Source organism: Trichomonas vaginalis, chromosome V (assembly GCF_026262505.1).
Source record: "Trichomonas vaginalis G3 chromosome V, whole genome shotgun sequence".
NCBI lineage: Eukaryota > Parabasalia > Trichomonadida > Trichomonadidae > Trichomonas > Trichomonas vaginalis.
The window spans coordinates 1,033,015-1,054,568 of NC_067207.1; the positions used below are offsets into that span (position 1 = coordinate 1,033,015).

At 31.1% G+C, this 21,554-nt stretch overlaps 11 protein-coding genes across 11 annotated transcripts, besides 7 other annotated features; 7 read left to right on the plus strand and 4 right to left on the minus strand.

The window, feature by feature from the left end:
• Positions 1-414: 414 nt before the first annotated feature.
• Positions 415-1,509, plus strand: TVAGG3_0258760 (protein serine/threonine kinase protein; the record flags this gene model as incomplete). Its single annotated transcript, XM_001312215.1, has 1 exon — positions 489-1,466. One exon carries the CDS (start codon positions 489-491, stop codon positions 1,464-1,466), a length of 978 nt encoding a protein of 325 aa, XP_001312216.1.
• A 1,130-nt stretch (positions 1,510-2,639) lies between these two features.
• TVAGG3_0258780 (spectrin binding) lies at positions 2,640-3,326 on the plus strand (the record flags this gene model as incomplete). Its single annotated transcript, XM_001312216.1, has 1 exon — positions 2,640-3,326. One exon carries the CDS (start codon positions 2,640-2,642, stop codon positions 3,324-3,326), a length of 687 nt encoding a protein of 228 aa, XP_001312217.1.
• Positions 3,327-3,344: 18 nt separating this feature from the next.
• On the plus strand, positions 3,345-4,169 carry TVAGG3_0258770 (ankyrin repeat protein family; the record flags this gene model as incomplete). Its single annotated transcript, XM_001312217.1, has 1 exon — positions 3,345-4,169. One exon carries the CDS (start codon positions 3,345-3,347, stop codon positions 4,167-4,169), a length of 825 nt encoding a protein of 274 aa, XP_001312218.1.
• Positions 4,170-4,814: 645 nt separating this feature from the next.
• Positions 4,815-6,620, minus strand: TVAGG3_0258790 (uncharacterized protein; the record flags this gene model as incomplete). The annotated part of the gene is made up of 1 exon (XM_001312218.1): positions 4,881-6,620. One exon carries the CDS (start codon positions 6,618-6,620, stop codon positions 4,881-4,883), a length of 1,740 nt encoding a protein of 579 aa, XP_001312219.1.
• Positions 6,621-7,081: 461 nt separating this feature from the next.
• TVAGG3_0258800 (protein folding) lies at positions 7,082-8,428 on the plus strand (the record flags this gene model as incomplete). The annotated part of the gene is made up of 1 exon (XM_001312219.1): positions 7,322-8,245. One exon carries the CDS (start codon positions 7,322-7,324, stop codon positions 8,243-8,245), a length of 924 nt encoding a protein of 307 aa, XP_001312220.1.
• Positions 8,429-8,537: 109 nt separating this feature from the next.
• TVAGG3_0258810 (uncharacterized protein) lies at positions 8,538-9,937 on the minus strand (the record flags this gene model as incomplete). The annotated part of the gene is made up of 1 exon (XM_001312220.2): positions 8,538-9,380. One exon carries the CDS (start codon positions 9,378-9,380, stop codon positions 8,538-8,540), a length of 843 nt encoding a protein of 280 aa, XP_001312221.1.
• Positions 9,938-10,453: 516 nt separating this feature from the next.
• TVAGG3_0258820 (protein serine/threonine kinase protein) lies at positions 10,454-11,506 on the minus strand (the record flags this gene model as incomplete). The annotated part of the gene is made up of 1 exon (XM_001312221.1): positions 10,454-11,506. One exon carries the CDS (start codon positions 11,504-11,506, stop codon positions 10,454-10,456), a length of 1,053 nt encoding a protein of 350 aa, XP_001312222.1.
• Positions 11,507-11,918: 412 nt separating this feature from the next.
• TVAGG3_0258830 (embryonic skeletal joint morphogenesis protein family) lies at positions 11,919-13,474 on the plus strand (the record flags this gene model as incomplete). Its single annotated transcript, XM_001312222.1, has 1 exon — positions 12,001-12,546. The coding sequence occupies one exon, from the start codon at positions 12,001-12,003 to the stop codon at positions 12,544-12,546; it is 546 nt and encodes a 181-aa protein (XP_001312223.1).
• A 362-nt stretch (positions 13,475-13,836) lies between these two features.
• On the minus strand, positions 13,837-14,656 carry TVAGG3_0258840 (uncharacterized protein; the record flags this gene model as incomplete). Its single annotated transcript, XM_001312223.1, has 1 exon — positions 14,152-14,619. The coding sequence occupies one exon, from the start codon at positions 14,617-14,619 to the stop codon at positions 14,152-14,154; it is 468 nt and encodes a 155-aa protein (XP_001312224.1).
• A 1,026-nt stretch (positions 14,657-15,682) lies between these two features.
• On the plus strand, positions 15,683-17,379 carry TVAGG3_0258850 (uncharacterized protein; the record flags this gene model as incomplete). Its single annotated transcript, XM_001312224.1, has 1 exon — positions 15,706-16,434. The coding sequence occupies one exon, from the start codon at positions 15,706-15,708 to the stop codon at positions 16,432-16,434; it is 729 nt and encodes a 242-aa protein (XP_001312225.1).
• A 1,000-nt stretch (positions 17,380-18,379) lies between these two features.
• Position 18,380, plus strand: a terminal%2Cinverted (terminal inverted repeat of tvBac_56 transposon ID:TVAGG3_0258860).
• Positions 18,380-18,401: a mobile genetic element.
• Positions 18,381-18,618: a mobile genetic element.
• Positions 18,597-18,618: a terminal%2Cinverted (terminal inverted repeat of tvBac_56 transposon ID:TVAGG3_0258870).
• A 4-nt stretch (positions 18,619-18,622) lies between these two features.
• Positions 18,623-19,142: a mobile genetic element.
• A 59-nt stretch (positions 19,143-19,201) lies between these two features.
• Positions 19,202-19,239: a mobile genetic element.
• Positions 19,202-19,239: a terminal%2Cinverted (terminal inverted repeat of Banshee-A3 transposon ID:TVAGG3_0258890).
• A 1,518-nt stretch (positions 19,240-20,757) lies between these two features.
• On the plus strand, positions 20,758-21,429 carry TVAGG3_0258900 (nuclear chaperone required for maturation and nuclear export of pre-60s ribosome subunits; the record flags this gene model as incomplete). Its single annotated transcript, XM_001312225.2, has 1 exon — positions 20,758-21,429. One exon carries the CDS (start codon positions 20,758-20,760, stop codon positions 21,427-21,429), a length of 672 nt encoding a protein of 223 aa, XP_001312226.2.
• Between the last annotated feature and the right edge of the window lie 125 nt (positions 21,430-21,554).

Here is a 21,554-nt window from a genome sequence, read left to right on the forward strand (position 1 = left end):
TTTCTGACCCTCTCTCGAATTCCCTAGTTAGTTCTTTTTAGATATCTCATCGCGCTTGTAGTCTGACACCATTAAGATTGGCTTATTCACACCCGTAAATTATATATAATGCGGCATAGAACTTTTGATACAGGCTATCTGTTGATTTAAAGAATGGTATCACATAAAATGAAATATGAAAACTGAATCTTCATTCTAATGGCTTTGAATTGTATTGCGTTTAACAAGAAATGCCATGTGAGTTTTATTTGGTTCGATGTCGATGCAGCATATGAAAAAATTAAAGGTATTTTTTTATAAACTCTTGTGAGCATACATTTTATATTATTTCCGAATATATTGAAAAATTGAGATTGATTATGGGTGGATGCGGAAAATAAATAGATACGAAATATTAAGTGAAACAAGCATACAATTGAAATACAGCTAAAATTTGGTATAGCCAAATTTCTATTAAAAATTCTTTTACACTCATTCAAAATACAAATATGGAAGCACAAGTTGGAATCTATCAGATCTTCGGAGAAATCGGCCGAGGATCTTCGGGTTCAGTACATACAGCTAAGAATACACAGAATAATCAAGAACTTTGTGTTAAAATCATCGAAAAGTCAAGCATGAACACCAAAGAAGACATTGAATTTTTTCGACGTGAAGTTTCCATCTTATCTGCACTACAACATAAAAACATTGCTGAATATCATGATCTTTTAGAAGACTCTAACAATTACTACTTATTCCAAGAACTTTGTCAAGGCGAAAACCTCACAAAATACCTAGAAAACAACCGTCCTATTTCTGAAAGACAGATTGAAATCATATTTCATCAGTTCTGCTCAGCCTTATCTTACATCCACAAAGCAGGTGTTGGCCATCGTGATTTGAAACCAGATAACATCATCATTGGTGCCAATAATATTGTTAAAATCATCGATTTTGGTCTTTCTACCGATGACAACCAGCATCTACGTACAACATTCTGTGGCTCACTTGCCTATGCAGCACCTGAATGTATTCGAAGAGAACCATATATTGCATGGCGATCCGATATGTGGTCGCTTGGAGTTATTTTATTCCAAATGAATACTGGAAGACTTCCATGGAAAACATCCAATATCGTACAATTGATGAAACAAATTACATCCGGAAACTTTGAGATTCCGCCTTCGATTCCAGCGCCAATTAAAAATATTATCGTACAATGTCTCAATCAAGATCCAACTTTACGGCCATCTGCTGACGATTTAATTGGTGTACGATTTACTCGTCCAGAAGAGCCGAAACTCCCTAGGCGCTCTATGTCTCCTCGAGCAACTGTAAAAAGAACATCTTCAAATCCATTCTTTACCGGCGCACCACAGTACGTTCAGCCGCCAATATCCCCACGAATGAATCCTTCCCCTCAAAGAAGATTTTCACAGACTTGGATCAAACCACTTACAAATCTCAAAGATGCTTCCGATTAATGACATATTACACTATAGCATAAACTTTTGTTTGTATTTCTCCTATTAATTTATAAATTTTTTGATAAATTTTTATATTTATCCCTTAAAATTGTATCTCAATAGCTTAATTTATTGTAGTTCAGCTATTAATGTTTGCTTTTTATTGAGTATTTCAAAATAAGTTCTTTATTATCAAAATTATATAAATAAGATTACATGGCATATAAACTATGAAGAGTAAAATATTGTGTAGTTAAGGTGTGAAGTATAATTGAAGACAAATTCAAGAAATTTTCAGTCAATTCTATCGGCGCTTCGCGCCGATAGAATTAAGACAGTATATCCCGTGGGTCTTCAAACCCGTTATTTTGGAACAAACTCGATAGTACGCCCTCTCAATTTTTAATGACGTTAAACATACGTATACTAGAGATAGAGACTTAGATCCAGATTCTAAGGTTCTAAGTCGGAATATCAATTCCTTGTTGTCTAAAACTATCAGGTTTGAGTCTTACTATCAGGTTTTCAGAGCCCCTGTATATAGAGGACAACACCCACACTTTTGACATAATGACTTTACAGTAAATTAGCATCCTATATATATTAATGACTTAATTTTGATAGTTTTCGTTCAGAAATTTTAATCATATTTTAAGCAAACATATATTAGTATTCTTCATCATTTGATTGGCGCAAAGCGCCAACCAAATAGTGAATAATTCAATTTTTCAAAAAATTATTTAATTTGGCCGAAGGTGGCGTGCTTGCCCGAAGGGCAAGCGAAGCCACTTGAGGTCCCAAATTATATTTGATCAAATATATATCTTCACACTTCAGATCAATAAATCACATGTTGCTTGTTTCATTCATTTCCAAAATGTGTCTGTTCAAAGAAACATCAATAGGAAAAAAGAGAAATGCGTACAGTTTGTATGTAATTTGTGTTCAAATATGTTTTTGAGTGATTATCCAATAAATGAGAACAGGTTAAACCCATATCAGTAATATGTACTAAATGCTATTATATATTTTCCTCATTAAAGTCTCTGAATTTGAAGAAAGTCGAGTTGGACTATTTCAAAAAAAAAATGTGTATCGAGAAAGGTAGTCTCATGAAAAATCTGACGGTAAAAATGTGTATCAAGTTTTGAGAAATTTATGAAAAATTACGACATGTAAAATTTTTGGTTGATGTCCAAGGGAGAAACTAACCAAGCCCATTATGACAAATTGATGGAGATCCTCACAAGATACAATGATGTCTACGATGCTTTGTACAGGCTGAAAACAAATGACGAAGAAAAATTAAACGCAATTTACAAAAAAATCAAACAAAACCTGATTGACTCTTATCGAATTCCGCCTAGCGAGACTATCAATAAAATATCTCAACTTTCAATTTATAACAACCGCTTCATGAAATCATATTTAGCGATTGTCAAACAAATCGTTGACGAATACCATCTAAATCAGGTCAACAAAATCAGCAAAGTTTTTAATTACCTTTTCTACAAAGAATACAATATAGTATTGAATGAAAATGGGAGAAACATTTTTAACGATTTTGAAGATGCTCATTATTCATCTGATATTCACGAACAAAATACAATTCACAGATCTATTATGGATGATGACAAAATATCATTAATAATTTTTACAGAAAGAGAAGGATTTGATAAAAATCAAAAATTAAAAAGTGAATTATATCCATATTCAAATGAAGGTATTTCGTTACTTGAATTATGTTGTTATCATGGATCTGTTGATTGTTTTAAGATCTTAAGAACGAAATTTCAATCAGAAATCACTCCAAATTGTCTTAGATATTCGTTTTTGAGCGGAAATCAAGACATTATGAATGAATGCTTGAAAGTATAAAAACCAGATTATGAATGCATGGAATATGCAATAATATCACACAATATCGATTTTGTTACATTTTTGATGAATGAACACAATATAAAAATTAATTTAGAATTGTGCCCTAAATACAATAATCTTCAATCATTTTTAGTTTACTTGGATCAAACAAATGGCATCAACACATGTTTTGTTTATTCTCCTAATTTCCATCTTTCATCACTTTTAGAATATTTTATTTCAAATGGTGCAGATATCAATGCTAAAACTAAAAATGGATGTACCCCTCTTCATTATGCAGCCAGAGTTAATAGCATTGAAACTTCAGAAATTCTTATTTCAAATGGAGCAGATATCAATGCTAAAGACGAAGATGGATATACTCCTCTTCATTATGCAGCCAGAGTTAATAGCATTGAAACTTCAGAAATTCTTATTTCAAATGGAGCAGATATCAATGCTAAAGACGAAGATGGATATACTCCTCTTCATTATGCAGCCAGAGTTAATAGCATTGAAACTTCAGAAATTCTTATTTCAAATGGAGCAGATATCAATGCTAAAGACGAAGATGGATATACTCCTCTTCATTATGCAGCCAGAGTTAATAGCATTGAAACTTCAGAAATTCTTATTTCAAATGGAGCAGATATCAATGCTAAAGACGAAGATGGATATACTCCTCTTCATTATGCAGCCAGAGTTAATAGCATTGAAACTTCAGAAATTCTTATTTCAAATGGAGCAGATATCAATGCTAAAGACGAAGATGGATATACTCCTCTTCATTATGCAACCATTTATAATAGGAAAGAAATAGTAGAAATCCTTAATTCAAACAAGACAAGACTGTCATGTTGAATTTCGTTAAGGCAAAAGTTCAAGAGCAGGTCGCCTTATTTTTTATTTATTTATAATAATAAAGATTCATATTTCCAGACTATACTTGTAATAATTGAGAAACATTTTTCACAAACTTTGTATGATGGTTGAATCATCGACACAATAAATTGAATGACCGCTAGGTTTCATTCAATTAAAAATAATACCAAATAATGGGTTATGCAAGATACTGCAAAATATTTTTGATAACTTGGAAAAATAGTGTAATCTTCAGAATACACGATAATATATTATTTGGATACTACATATAGCTACAAATATTATTGCCACTTAAAAAATCACAATTTCAATTTTTCTCGAAATCTAGCCTTGAAATGTATATTAATTTTATTAAATATAAGCATTATATTATATGCTAATGGACTTTTTGCAATCGTCCCTATTAAACAAGTATATATATTCCTCCAAATTTCTTTCAATTTCATTGAAAGGGAGGACAAAAAAAAATTTACATATAGCTAAATTATAAAAAACTATTTCCCATATGAGAAAGCAAACAATAATGTGTACTTTAAGCGAGTATTCGAAACATAAGAATAATAAACAATTTGCTTGTTTTTCTAATGAAGGGAATCAAAAAAACTAAAAAACATGATTGGTATAAAGAATATAAACATAACAACTTTATAATATAATACATATAAAAAATATAAATATAATAAAATGAAATCATCCGAAATCGTTAAAGATCGTTTTCTCAAGATAATTTCTATCCTCTATCACCTTCTGATGCTTTCTGTAGTGCAGAAGAATGACAATTCCCGACACAATTAAGATAGCCAACAAAGATAAGGCCGAATAAAGGATTAGGAGGCCAACAGTTATATGTTTTTGAGGAGTTATAGATGGTGTTGGACAATCTTTAAGTAAATAGTCCGAAATCGAGATAACCTTAAATTCAGAAATATTTCCTTGATGTAAAACCGTCGAATTTTCAAAATATTGTAAATCTGATTCAGTATAGAAAGAATTGATGTAAATACAATTAGAAAACTTTGCATTGGAGCCAACATATTGGTAATTCAATGATTTGTTAAATGATCTCTTCTCATTTAGGTGGCAACCATCAAAAATGCAATTTTTTGCTAAAGAATTTCGCCATCTTAAAACACAAAAGCTTGTTAAGTTATGATATACAGAGTATTTCATTTCTACTTGATAATGATCTGATGTCAGTAGATAAGGAACTGAATTTGAGAAGTTTAAACCAATAATTTTTTGATCTACTATATCATCTTGTCCAGAACTGATTCTATACGTCATTTTGATACTTTCATATTCATTCCTGGGACATTCAACTATACTTGAGCTGTTGTAAAGTGTTGATTTTAATTTAAATAAATCTAAGTATCCATGAGCGAATCCAACACAATTATAGCCACAGTTTCGATTAATTGTTATAGATGCTTCAGGAAGATTGCATTTTAAGAAGCAAGATGATGAATAACTTAAACAATTTCCGAAATAACAATTTTCTATCAATATATTTGAGGATTGTATACTGTAGGAGTAACTTTGTAATAAAAATGAGATGATTGACTTATCTTTTTCGACAACATTTTCGAATATGCAATTTGATATTTTGAAATTTGAAGTTAACAATAAAACATTGATTGTAGTATTAAACTTTTGATTAGATATTTCATTGTTAAGCTTTAAAAGCGGGAATTCGATTGGTTTTATTTTTGATTCAGGAACTTGAGAAATTATTGTAAAAGAGGCTGGCAGAGTTTTAATTTCTGATACATTATTGGTAATCAAATAGTTATTTTCGGAATATGACGTAATATAACAATGGGAAATATTAAAAGCTTCTAAAACGCAATTTTTGAAGGTAAAACAGTAGAAATCTGTAATAGTTGAATGAATAAATTCGCAGGCATCCATGTTACACCGTGTGCCCATGAAATTAAAAGCATTTAAGTGGTAAAACATAGAATAACTCATATTAAATTCAAAATCAATAATCACTGTATCAGTTATGCGATACGTTTGGGTTGAAGAATGCGAAATATTCAAATTGTCAGACTTTGTAAGAATTGAAAGAAAAAATGGATTATATTGATTATTTTGGCATGAAAAGAACAAATTTGACGCATAATTGTATTTAGAATAACAGTATACCATATCGCATGATTGAGTTGCTTTGCATTCAATGAAACAGGATTCTATTAAAGAAACATTATCGCAATTTGAATAGATTGCTCCTGCCATAGAGTTTTCAATTAATACACAGCATCTGTAGAAAATGCAATCTGTGACGTTTAAATTTTGTGTATTGAATTGATGGCAATAAATGGCTCCACCATTATTCATTGCATTAATAGAAGTGAATATACAGGATAAGATCAAACTAGAGATATCGCTTGTTATGTATCTCGAGTAGAAAGCCTTACCCTGGACAGTCATTGTAAAAAAATTGTCAAGGTTAGAAATTTCAAAAATTCTAAAAAATTATCTAGCAGACTCCAGTATCTTAAAAACGTCATTCGAAAATTGTCACAAATTGAATAAAAAGTGGCGTTTGAATAATTCATTCAATTTGGAAATGATTGATAAAATAAGATGTAATTAACTAGCATTAAAAAAGTTGGGGTTCTAAATTTCAATGAAGAGATCCGAAAGATGTCTTCCCTCCACCAATTTTTACTTATTACTTAAAGTTTAGAGTCCTATTTAAACTTGTGTGTCCTTTGAACGCATTGTTCAATGTGATAGACGTATATTGGATTGTTTTGATTCAACAAAAAAATTCAATATCTCAATAATTGATCTTGCCAATTAATCATTCTGAGTCCACTTAAGCATATGTGAAATGCGTTGGAGAATTTATAGGGTTGAATGTTATTCTTTGATGATTACTTTATCTTCATAGCTATTCTTACTGAAGCGGGAATGTCTTATACATACCTATTCAAGTTACACATGAGCAAATGGATTACAAAGATTGAACGTGTTTCAATTTTAATATAATATAATTATTTTTCATAATTGTGTGTTCACTTATTAGGATGTACCCTGTAGAAAATTTCCTGATTAACTGCATTTAAATTTTGATGTAATATATCATTGGATGAGATTTGAGATAAACTTTTTTGCAAAATTGTCAAATGTTTGAGATTCTTTCCCTCATTTCGCTAATATCTAGCAACCAAAATAGAGATTTTTACGACATTTTGAAAGTCAAACATGACGCCACAGAATCCCAAATTAAAAGATCTTATCAAAAACTTTCTCAAATGTATCATCCAGATAAAAATAAGACAGCGGAAGCCGCCAAAATTTTCACTGATGTAAACGATGCTTACCAAACTCTATATAATTCAAATAAGAGAAGGATTTATGATTTATATGGAGAACCAGGTGTTCATCTCTACGAATCTCCATTACAAGAGAACGATCCAATGGCTGCGTTAACAAAACAAAATTTACAAGATTCTCAGCAAGCTAAAATTCATCACAAAGGAAAAAATTTAAAGTTAACATATGCAGTCCCTCTCGAAGATTTCTACACTGGCAGACCTTTGGAACTTAATATGACTAGAAGTAATATGTGCAGATGTCCAGAAGCTGGTTATTATTGCTTAAAATGCCGTGGTAAATCTACAATTCGTGAAACAAAAATTATCAAGGGATTTATCGAACGTGGTTTTGAAGAAGGTAAAGTTATTCTTTACAAAGGTTATGGTGATGTCAGCGAAAATAATGGACCTGGAGATCTTGAAGTTTCAATCATTTCGAAGTCTCATCCGATTTACAAAAGAGAAGGCAGCAATTTACACGCAACTGTGGATATTACATTACGCGAATCTCTCCTTGGTTTTAAGAGAAATATTGATGGAATCGACGGAAATCCATTATCTATTGAAACAAGCGCTCCATTTTCTAAACCACTAGTTATCAAAGGCCGTGGTCTACCAAAATATTTATATCCTGGTGCGTTTGGCGACGTAATAGTTCATGCAAACATCAAATATCCAAAAGATTTGTCTCCTGATGTCAAATCCAAAGTGGTTTCCTTGATATCAATGTAATAATCATATATATTGTAATTTGTTGTAAGAATATTAAAATATTAAGTTGATGTTTTATTTTAGAAGAAAAATTAATAACTTTCACAACAAAACTCTTGATGGCTCTCTAAAATACCAAGAAGAAATCTGAAATTTAGTCTATATTTTTTTGAAAAGATAAAATAGTTTTAAACAGAAGAATAAATCCATACTCTTAGGATAACTTGTATTGATTTTAGATAAAAGTTTCATTTAAATAAAAAAAATAAACAATAATATTTTATAACATTGAAATATGCATAAAAACACAAGTTCACAAGGCAATGGTCTTCTTTGCCGAGCGCAACCTGACAATCTTCTTAGGAATCTTCTTGTTAATTGAAGAATATCTTTGAACCTTACTTCGATTTTTCCTTCTTTGAAGTCGAATCATGTTTCTTATGCGAATAGTCAAATTCTTGTTGGGATATCCTGGTTTAATAAAATTAAAAAGATTATCTGGACAAGTTCCTGTTTTAACTAAACTACCAGCAAAAGAAGCTATATATGGCTTCAGATAAGGAGCCGCTTTAGAAAGGTTCTTGAAATTATAGCAAATGGACGCTATTTGCAACTTATTTCTGTTATGAAAAGAAGATCTAACAATAAATAGAAATGTCCGCCTAATAAAGCCAATAATATATGATCTAAGCTTACTGTATGAATATAACTTAAGTAAATTGCATAAAACATGTATAGAAATTGCGTTAAAAATTGGACCATCGTAAGCAGTTTCTAAAAGTTTTAAAGCAGCGGTAAATGATGCAGGACCTATCATCCATGCTTCTATAAACTCAATTTCTTCGATAGAACAAAAAGTTCCGACTGAAACAATTAAATCTCGTACATCAACGAATTGTTTGTATTTCTGTAATAAAAATGATGTCATTGAAAACAAAGGTGTCTTTGATGTTGATTGAATCAGCTTCGATGCTAGTTCTTTAAATAAATCTGTTTTTTTCTTCATAAACTTAAGTATTTCTGCAAGACATCTAATAATACTGGCTCCAAACGTCAAATTTTTGTTAGCTGAGAATACAACACAAGCAAATTCAATGAATTCTTCACAGATATCATCTATTTGTCGGTGGTTAGCAATTTCTAGTATTAAAGTCATAACTAGGTCAAGTGTTAGATTATTAATTTTGGAAGCATATCGTGAATTCGAATAACTTTCTGTAATCAAATTTAAATTTCGATGGATAAGCAATAAACTGAAAGCATCATCAGCAATTATTGTATTCCATATTTCATTTTTCTCATTGCGCCACTGAATCAGAAGTTTGATATATAATAATGGGTCATTTATGATTAAGGGAAGTTTTAATGTAATGAACCATTGGGATTTCTTGTATTTTGTTATTTGAAGAAGTTTGGTGCATTGATTTAATGATTTTGGATAAATAATATGTCGATATTTATATAAATACTGAACGAAAAGAGGAAATTGATGCAAAGCATCTGGAGGTTGCTCATTGCATAGCTTGATGCACAATTTCTCAATAATTGTCCAATATTTCTTTCGATTTTTTTGTATTTTTTCGTAAAACATAAAAACGGGGGCAACTTCTCTCCAAATAATAGCGGCTTCATGTATTGGCATAGATTCTGGTATCTCTTCGTCGGGTGGACGACCAGATACCGTATTCCACCAGTCTCTAATCTTTGAGGAAGAAATCGAAATTATTTTGATTTGAAATGCATTGAATTTATTTTACAAAAATAATTTTGAATGTGGAAAATTTTTCGTTAAGAATATGTGTGGTCATTGAATTTCACATCAATTGTCAAAAGGTGGATGAAAACTGACATCAAATTTTTTCAGAAGAATTTTGTCAAGCAGATAAGTGAAATCTCCTGAAATGAATGTCATTAGGTCTCTTTCTAGTCGATGATAAAGACTTCGATGTATTGTAATAAAGCAGTTGAAAGGTTAAAAATTCAGATTTCACAAGTGTAATCAATGAATTAGTTAGATTAAGCGTTTATATTCCTTAAATACTAAATATTTGTAGATTATCCAAAGCTAAACGTATGTTTCCTCGATGAAAATTGTTCAACTTAAAATTTTATTCATATCTGAATATTGAATAATATCAAAACACCAACCTTTCTTTGAAGCAATTAAGATATCAAACAATTTATTAATATACAAAACAAAATATATTATAATTTCAATAAAAATCAAAATTATTGAATTGTAAAGCTGGAATCAGAAGTATCGTTGCGACTCAAATCATTCTTTTCTCTCTGTATCTTCTCATCTAATTCTCTTGGGCGATCGAAAAATGGATCTTTCGTAATGGTCTCAAAAGTTGGTCTATCTTCAGGTTTCTTAGCAAGAACCTTTGTTAATAATGATATTGCAAGTGGTGATGCGTTTTCTGGGAAAGTTAATTCCTCTTTATCTAAACATTGTTTAACAAACATCATTGCGCTCGTAATATTATTTGAGGGAGCATTACCTATATTAAATGGTAAGATCCCGAATAAGGACATGTAAAGAGAAACTCCGTATGCCCATACATCTGCAGGTTTAGGCGCAAAATCGCCGCCACCGCATTCTTCTGGTGAAAGGAATGCTGGTGATCCTTTTGTATCATTTAGGCGCTCATTTGAAGAAGATAATTTGGATGAAACTGAAAAATCTGAGATGACAAATAATGATTCTGAAAAAACGAGAATATTTTCTGGTTTTATATCTCTATGTACTATGTTTAGTGAATGAATGTACCTAAGAGCTTCTGCAATTTGGTAGAAGCAAGTTTCGCACATTGTTGGTGTAACTGTATGAACGTCGAGTAATGATTGAAGGGAACCTTTTTGTGCAAATTGAGTAATGATTAAAAGTGATTGAGTAGGATCATCCTCAAAAACATCGACAATTTTTAAAACGTATCGGTGTGCTATTTCATACATAATATCGATTTCTTTTTGGACTCCAACAAGTGGAATTTCATCAACTCCGATTGATTTTCTACGAAGAAGTGACATTGAATAAACTTTTGCTGCGCATTTTTCACCGCTCTGTACATTTTCAACTAAAAACACATGAGACATCGATCCTGTACCTATTTCTTTCTTGAAAGCCCAGTCATACATTACGGGATTATCGTTTTGAATAATAAACGAAGTAATTGATGTATATGTGGATAATTGATGCATATCGTTTGCTCGTCTATTTCCGTTTCCATTAGGCCTGGCTCTAACCTTCTGTAAAGGAGTGCTGTAGCACAAGCCCATTGATTTTTACGAAAATTTAGAAAAAAAAACGAATAATTTTGATTCCTTCAAAAGGTTTATTTGATATTCATATGAGAGAGTGTTGGTCAAAAAGGATTATTTTAAAAGGACATTAATTGTGAAAACAAACAGTAATTAAAAGAATTTGGAATTTGGTTCTTCATCTTCATTGGTTCAACTATAATATAAAGTGGGTTGATTTGTGCAATGAGATATCAGTATTTGTAAAGAAATGGCCATTTTCATTGGTAAAATTGAAATCAAAAACAAGGTTTTTCAACAGAATCTATAAAAAAAGAGTTAATTTTCTAAAATATAAGAAAGCTAAAATCTGTATTTTTCAAATGACACTTGATTTTGACAAATTGAACGGCATCTGTAAAGAGTTTCATAAAATTTGTAGATGAAATAACTTGTATCACTATTTTGTGCATAAAAACTTACTTACAACATTTTGATGCGAATTGATTTGCATCAAATTTATGTCAAATTTTATGACTGAATTGATTCCATCTTTGAGCCCATTAACGGCCATGATAGGCCAAATGATTGGATGTGGAAGACCTCTCAAAGGGCCTTTCATATTTAATAGAAGTGGAGATAATAGACCCCCGATACCACAGCCGCAACAAATAATAAGACCTTTAATACCGCAAGTCAATCAAAATCAACAACAAAATCAATCTGATTCTGATGATGATAATATAGAAATCCCAGAATCAGAAGGACAGCCACATGCAGTACCAAAGAAAAGCAATCCAAGACTCTCAAAATATTCGAAACAGATACTAATGCAATGGTTCTTAGCTCATAAAACTAATCCCTACGCAAATAGAGATGAAAGAAGGATCTTAATGACCCGAACAGGACTTACAGAACGCCAAATTAAAGTTTGGCTAACAAATGCAAGAATTCGAATGAGATCACTATTACCAAATGTACCAACTCCAAATGGAGCTGGTCGTAAGAATCATTCCACAGTTACGGCAATAATGAAATTATTAAATACGCAACAGGCAGCTCAGCAAGCACAAAAATGACTGTTGTGTTATAGATATGAATGTTTAAATAAATGTTTAATTGTTTATGATGAATTTTTTTTGTCTTTTCCGATCAAAAATGAATTTGATTTTAGCGTCATAGAAAATTTTAAAAACGTATCGACTACTAATAGACAAAAGGAATTTAATATAAAATTTGATTAATTGGTTTGATGTAAATTCATTGAATTTTTTGTAAACTATTCAATTTGGATGTAAAAAAGTTCATCGATAATTAAAGATGTCGATCAAAAATGTGCCCATTATGCTTGACATATTAAACGTAGTAATAGGGTGCATGGACATATTGAATGATTTCCGTTTAATTTGAAGATAATTATAGAAGATCTTTTAAAAATTACATATTTTACATGATAATGCAGAGAGTTTATTGTGTTATGAAAACAAAACGAAAAAGGTCGCTCGAGAAGAGCAATATTCGATGTTAAGAAAGTAAATTGTTTATTGCTTTAGCTGTCTTCAGTAACTTTTTTGAAGAAACACTTTTTTGTTTTTCTTTTTGTATTTGTCCATAAAATATTCACAAATAAGGATTTTATAAGTAAAAATATTGTAAGAATTGGGCAAATAAATCGCCAACTCTTGGATATATTAATCATTTCTTCCAACTATCATATTTTTGTAACAATGGCTGTATATAATAGTTGGAGTTTTGTTAAATATCTCGAAATTTTGATAAGTATCAAAAAGTATTGATAGTATGTTCAAATACATTAAAATCCAATAATATGCAGTACCGTTGATTGTAAACAATCGATATTAAGTGATTGATGAAAATCGATATCAATATTGCAAAATTTCGAGGTTTTTTTGACTGAAATTAATAGCCTTTGACACATGGAATGAAGTTCTTCTTGGTAAATTTCTCCAAATTTTTTCTATTTCAGAAGATGCCTAAGTCATTTTGCATAAAATGAAATTGATTTTTAAAATTCTTGATTTTTTTTAGAAAACTGAGGTTAAATTCTTTGAAAATTTTAAATTAAAATAGAAACAAAGCAATTTCATTATATTCTAAATCGATAACTACTTTTTATTTTTGATACTCTATACTTTTTCTCCTAAAATATATCAATTATACAACAGAATCAAATAAATAATTTTTAATTTTAATATATAAGTAATATACTTTCCAAAATTTTAAACAAATCATACAAATTGACGTAAGGGGTGAGTTCACTTTTTTATTCCTATGTTAAAGCAATGTTAGTTATTGATTGTTTCAAAAATCTCAAAAAAATAATTGTGATAATGCAAAATTGTGCCATTAAAAGACCGAAATTTTGATATGGATTAACGTTTAATTATCAAACTGAAGTCTATTCTACCACATTCGATATTAATTTAGAAAAATTTAGTAAAAAACTTTAATATTTCATGAGGAACTAATTTTTATTTGGGAACAAATGAGATATGCTATAGCTGAAAGCTATAGTTTGTATAGATAAAATGTCAAAAAAGAAGCGGAGCATTAACATCAATAACTGTAATGATATTTTGAAATAAACATGGCGACTAATTTAACACATAGAGTAAACATTGTGTAATCAATTAGAAGGTAATAATTTCATGACGAAGACATTTCTAACAAAAGAACATATTTCGTCGAATTGTATTTCCTCTTAATGGTGCTCCTATCTTTCTAAGTTGAGGAAGGCGTGAAGTGTCGACATCTTTCATCTGGCTTTGGTTTTTACTTCGAATATCTGCAATTTCTTCTACAGATAGACGATGGAGAGGATCAGATGCCTTATCAGTAGCTGTTAGTAAAAGATATGGCTCAACAACACGTGTTTGCTGCTGAAATCTTTTGAATTTCATTTTTGCGAATCTTTTTTCCCATTCCTGTGTAATAACGTTTTTATTTGGCTGATGTAAATGGGCATTTGTCGATCTGGATGTACTTTTAATTGTCATCTCTGGAGGGTTGTAATCGGATCGAGAATCGATTGGCCTTTTAAGAAAATAACGCATATCATCGCTCAAGCGGGAGAAGTTGGACGCATTAGAAATATTGGAAGCTGTTGAGCGACTAGAGAGCTTGTAATTCATCTGTTTTGTATGAGGCCTCTCAAAAGTGCCAAAATTTCTATAAAATGTAATGAGCAATATGAAATTTTTTTTGCCTAATTTTATGAAAGTAAGCTCTGATTAGGTAATACTTTAATATTCATTGAGGAAAATGGTTTGGAAATAAAGAATTCGGAAACAATGAATTTGAAACCTCAGAATTTTAATGAATTTCATAGCAATTATAAATGTATTGAGACATAGAAGCATTATTTAATTGTCCTTTTAAGAACCGTATTCAATCGTATGTGAAAATCATTCAATGAAGGTTCACCACATAATTAATTAGTACAAATGATCAAATTTGGAAGTCAAGCAGATGGATAAACAAATTGAGTAGGAAACATCAGATAAGTGCGAAGAAAACAAAAATGTATTTCTCAATTCAAAGAAATTTGCAGAATTTATAGTACAAATATACTCATCCAAACAATTCTTGCCAAAAATCCTATTGTAATCAGTAAGCAATTCTACAAATATGGAAGAGCCAAAACGGTTAAACTGAACAATTTAAGTGCACTAATAACTGTGTTCAGTAAGTAAGCATATCTATTAACGCGAGTATTGATTAACTGGAGATAACAATTATGGATGGATATGAAACAACTGAAATAATCAGTAAATCTTTGCGTTTTGGAATAAGCGAAAACAAACCATTGATAGTATAACTGGGTTAATTCGATAATCCCTTTTGAGTCGGAATAAATTAGTTATGTTGGATATTAATGAACTATTACGTAAATTAGAAGGTATTACATTAAAGTATAGGAAGAATGTATGCATGTATCGGAAGAATCTTGTATAATTTTCACATCTTGTTATTTGTCAAAATCTCATCCTCCGAACAAAATTACAGTATATTATATCCTCGATGCATTTATTTAAAAACAAAATTTTGAATTCGAGAATGACCATGGCCATAATTTTTATGACCACGCCTGTAATCAATTCAAATTTTTGATCTATCAATAATTGAATGGTTTACAATAAATTCTCAGAAATATTTGAGAGAAAATTGAGTCCCAAGAATTGTGAACAGTGGCGCATCATTTCGAAAACAATATAGAGATGTCCACTGCTGCCCCAAAGGTTACAGAATCAACAGATGTCGTTAAGACATTCCTCAAGAACTACTCACGCTTCCTTCGTCGTGACTTCCTTGCAATTCTTGTCAAGATGACTGCCAAGGAACTCGGAATTCGTACCGTTCGTTGCGACTGGCGTACCCGTAAAGGAATGCTTGCCTTTCTCTCTGCTTCCTGGGAACGCTTTGTTGACTTAACATCACGTGATACCATTTTCAAGTGGTACTGCAACAACTTCGACTCATTAGAAAAGGTCTTTTCCAACCGCAAGCTCATGATGTTCATTTATGCAAACTGGTCAGAGTACGGAACCTTCTTTTCGTCTCCCGCCACATTAAGTTTAATAAAGAACAGTCAGAACGAGATAGACTCCTACATTACGACTGGTGCTAATGCCAGGAACCAGGGTTGGACCGAGACAGAAGCCGGCCAAGTCCTTTCCGGCATCATCAGCCACTTCAAGGGTGGTCTCCCACAGGCTGCTCCAGCTAAACCCGCTGCCAAGCCAATCGTTGAGGAGCCAAAGATCCTTGAACCAGAGACAGCCAATTTTGACGCATCTTTAGAAGCCTCATCATCACCAGATGATGAGATCGTCATCGAGAATTCATATGATTGCCTTCCGTTTGAAATCGGAGCATTCGGTACAAATGAATTCCCAACTGTCTTCCACGTCGATGATCCATACTTATTCGACGACTATTCTCTGTAAGTTAACTGTTATTTATTAATTATACAGCTCTCTCGGACACGCTATCATTGCTGGTGAACAGTTTTGTGGATCGGCAACGATCCTTCTATTAACACAAGGTTTTTACAAAACAAATCCATTTGGATTGACCACTCGGCACTTGCCCTGACGGGATCTGACCGTTGTGGTACACGTTTACATGCCATAACTACTGATAACGTGAAAGGCTTTTCCCCTTTTAAGGAGAAATGATTTACCGAACGTTTAATGTAGTTCAAAAAGGAATCCCGTGCCTTAGATATTATACATCTAATGACATGAGATCATCAAAAAATTATACCCAGTTATGACAGGTAAAACTGCTCAAAACTGAGGTAAAATAACTGCGAAAGTAATAATCTAAGAACGTGTAGTGATAATTCTATATAATTATCAAAAAAAATTCTGGCATTGAAAAAATCTTGTGTTCGCCACTCCCATTTGCAGGCAACTGGTTCTGGGAATGTATGCACTTCCGAATTGCTTTAACCGGCCTGAGCCCGAGCAAATTTGTAATTTGTTCCGGCATCAGTTAGAAGTGCGGGCTAGTTTAATTAACTAATAAGTATGCAAGACTGTGACATCGGAAATCTATGTGGGAAAGAGATGTGCGTTCTTTTTTTTACTTTTTTTTAATTATTTTTTTTAAGAATGAATGAACTTGTGGATGTAAAGTTTTTTCAAACTTGTCTGATTAATATGAAGCTAAGATCTTAAGTTTGAGCAATTAATTTAATTGGCACAAGTTCAAATTCTGAAATTTCTTGTAAAAACTTACTAATTTTAATAAATTAGTTGTGATTAATCTTCTGGTTAACGAGTACTCCAGTTGAGTTCGATCTTCATGCTAAAAAAAAACGAGTTTCGTTCTGATTTGTTTAGCTTATCATTCCTCAACTCTTCAAATTCTGAAATTTTGAACTAGATGGGTAAGAAAACTGTTTTTACTGATTTGTTTTACTGTTCACTTTGAGAAAATTTTCATGAAATTTTAGATTTTCAAACTCTATTTTAAAAATTGTTTTAAAATGCTGATATAATGCATAATTTATTTATCCAATCAATTCTTAAATATTTAAATATTCTCATGGTTAAGGATGTCGTTTTCTCCCCCCGGGGTTGATTGCGTCCCCCACTTGGGGGACGCTGGGGGACAAAAATTGAGAAGTCATTAATGAAGTTCAAATATTATAATATACACAACACCTGGTTAATATTTAAAATACATTTATCTAGTTTTTGTTGAAATTTCTTGCATTTTCAGAGATTTGATATTTAATTTTTCTTAAATTTTAGCTCTATGAGCTTTGTAATGGCATATTTTTATTTTTTATTAAATGTAATATATTAATCAATAAGAAAATCAGGAAAATAAATTTTCCCAAATCCCCTACGGGGGACGCGACCAAATATACATTCAATTTTGAAGGTCCCCCAATCCCCCATGGGGGACTGGGGGACAAAAAGTGACGCTCTATGAAGAGTCGATGAAAGGCCAGGAAGGGGTATGTTGTTTCTATTCCAGAATTCAAATCCGATTTCCTGTTATTGGTGCTTTCAGCATGAATATTTACATAATTTAATTTTTGAATCAGATGAAAAACTATAGCGAATAGTAAATATCAGTATAATTTATTAAGATTTATAAAAATAATACATAATTAATGCATAAATTATAAATTGCATTTTTCAAAAATGGCTTAGATATATCATTTTCATTAAAATATGAACAGTCTAAGCCATTGTTAAAGAGTTATCCATTTATCAGACACAATATTAAATTAATTCCATACATTTATAATTTTTGACACTTTACATGTTCCCCAGAGTTCGAAAATTATTTGGTCGAGTCCCCAAATGTCCCCCAAGCGACATCCTTAATTTATCTGAGAGAAGTCTGACAATTGCATCTTTTGGTCTTTCTTAAGGCTTCACTAACATGACAAAAAATATTCAAAATATTAAAAAATATGAAAAATATGCTCTACAATATATATTAATACTAGTCTATCATTTTCAGAAAAAGCACGTTATAACTCATGTAAATGGAAGAAGGCTTTTTTTGGTGGGTCAATAAATATTAAAAATAATGATAAATATAGCATTGATGTACATCATAGAATATATATCTCAAGGGACTTTAATTTTTGTCATGTTAGTGAAGCCTTAAGGGTGGCTTCCGACCAAATTGTCACTTTTTACCCCAAGTGAGAAAATTTCGTAATTTATAACCAAGTTTTTTAAAATCTATATTTAATAAAGATTCTATTTTTCTTATTAAATTTCAAAAATGAGGGGGTTCGGAATCGTCCACAAATTGCCGAAAGGGTTTTTGCCAGTTTTGAATCCGCTTATTTTTATCGACCAAAATTATAATAAATATAATTTTCGATAAGTATTCTACCCAAATGATTCTTCAAAAAATTATTTTTTCGGATTTTATTCCGTAAAAAAACGTTACAGAAAACGCCTATAAAATTTCGAATTTTCCCTAAAAAATTCAGTGCAGGTCGATTTAAGAGATTTTTCAAAAATAATCATATCAGTAGATAGGGTATAATATAGAGGAGCTTTATGAATAACTCAAAATCCGGGAAACTCAATATTCAACGAGAAAAACGCTTAACGAATCTCACTTTTGGTGTAAACATCACAAAAAATTGAGAGAGCTTTCTGGTCGGAAGCCTCCCTTAAAGCAACTATAATTGAACATAAAAAGTGACGTTTTTTCCACATCTCTTGACAACACTGTTGTAAACAGAAATTCATCAAAAGTGACACCTCAGAAAAGCTAAAATATTGAATTTTTGGAACTTTTGATAGAGCACGTTTTTAAATATTAATTAAAGTAAATGTATATTTTGTAAAGATTCTTTTTAATAAAAAAAAATTTTGAAGAAGAACACAAAATCTTCTGAAAAATAATATCACATAAACTCATATTATTTTCTAATATATAACTATTTTATATAAAAATCAAATTCAATGATCTTAAAAGCGAAGGATAAGCCTCAAAATTTACGAATATAATGAGTGGGAATATAATGCTTATCTATCATAAAACCATATGAAATATCAATTTTTGCTTTACGCCTAATTTTTGACGACAATTAGCAAAAAATGTTAAATGTTAACACTCAGTCCATTTGAATATGAAAAATAAAATTGACTTTGATTAAATGTTTTTATTTATCATGCAATTCTTCTTGCGACCAAAGAGTTGAATAAAAGTTCAAAAAATAAGATAGCTTAAAAAATAATATACGGTAGTGTTTACTAATAGATGAATAGTATATAAATTCTATTAAAATGGATTTGATCCAAAAAAATATAAAACCAAAAATAATTGTTATACCCAGATTTGCCTTATTTTTACCACCTCTCTAAAGCTGGGGACACCGCCTATCGTTGGCTCTAGCTATTAAATAGAACCACCAAGGGTATTTTTCGAACTGCCTGTGTAGTGTAGTGGAAACATCCGAAATAATGATTCATTATGCCAAAGTTTGATTCCCATTTAGCCAATTTTTTTCTTTTTTGGATCATGAATTTTTTTTTGGGTCACTATAAGATTTGTTTCATGTTCTAAATCTGCTGCATATGTAATCTATTTTTATTTACCTATTTTTTAAAAATCTATTGGATTGCCAAATTTGAATATATTTAAAATCAAAAAACTCCAAAAAAACTATAAATATATGTTTTATGCATAGTGCCGATACTCAAATATCAGATTACTTAGATCCATGAATAATATCCGAATTTTTTTTCTTAAAATTAAATTTCAAAACTTCTTGCAATCTTATTCTTCATCAATTGTAAATTTTTAAAACCATTTTTTAAAATAATTTTGCGTAAATTTTATTCTCAAGTTTTTCTAATTCTCATTATGTTGAAAATCTTGTTAAATACTTTGAAACAAAGAATCCACGCAACTGTCAATTATATTCACAATTAGAAGATGTATTTAAAGACAGCCACAATGCTTTGCTTCAAGAAATCTCTTCCAAAGATTCAAAGAACAAACAAGAATGGAGCAGTATTGAAATTGCTCATGAATCAGTTGGATCAACATTAAAAGTTGGAAGAGATCTCGAAATACAAGTATCAACAACAACAACAAGAGAAAGTAATTTCGATTTTAGAATGCAAGAACAACTCATGACTTTGACACCAAGTGAACAGAAATTATTTGTCTGTTTGGCAGCGAATAAAATCAAAAGATATCCATTGATTGTTACAGGAGGAACAGCATCAGGAAAGACATATACAGTCAGATTGTTTGCACAAGCAATCAACAAGAAGTTGATTGTTATTCCTGTCAATGCTGATACATCAATTTCAACAATCACAGGATCATATAAACCATCAAAATACGTCAGCAAACAAAACATTCAGAAGATAATAAACAAGCTTTCAGAAGATCCTGCGTTTAATGAACTTTCTAGAATGTTGTTAGAAACAGCAAAGAGCCACATCGAAGTGAGCGAACTCAAAGATTTTGCCTCAGATATCGATACAATTCTTAAAGAATCGAATGATAGAAACACAATCAAAATCGGCGAAGAAGCCAAAACAATTATTTCAACAGCCGCGCATTTGATCAACAACATGGAATACGCAGAATCCGGTCTTATTACAGCCATGAAGAATGGATATTGGGTTTTATTCGATGGCGTTGAATCATGTCCTTCAAATATATTGGAAAGAATCATTACATTGCTTGATTTCGAACCATCCTTGAATTTATATGAAGTTGATGAAGGAATTACTTATTCCACTAAATCACAAAACCTGATCCATGATGATTTCAGAATCATTATCACATACAATGATGTAGGAACACATAAAAAGACTCCTCTTCCACAAACAATACTTTCAAGATGTGCTATTCTAAGAATGGATCCAATTGACATTGACCCTCGAACAGTTGCAGAAATATCATTGTTCAATGTTCCAGATGTCGATATATATTAGCTGACCAAAATGTAATTGACAAAATCGAACTAGTTACAAGAATTGGTAATTGCCATTGCTATATTCGCAATCAACAACTTGAAGAGAATCCAAATGGATCAAGTTACGAAATTACAGGAAGATCA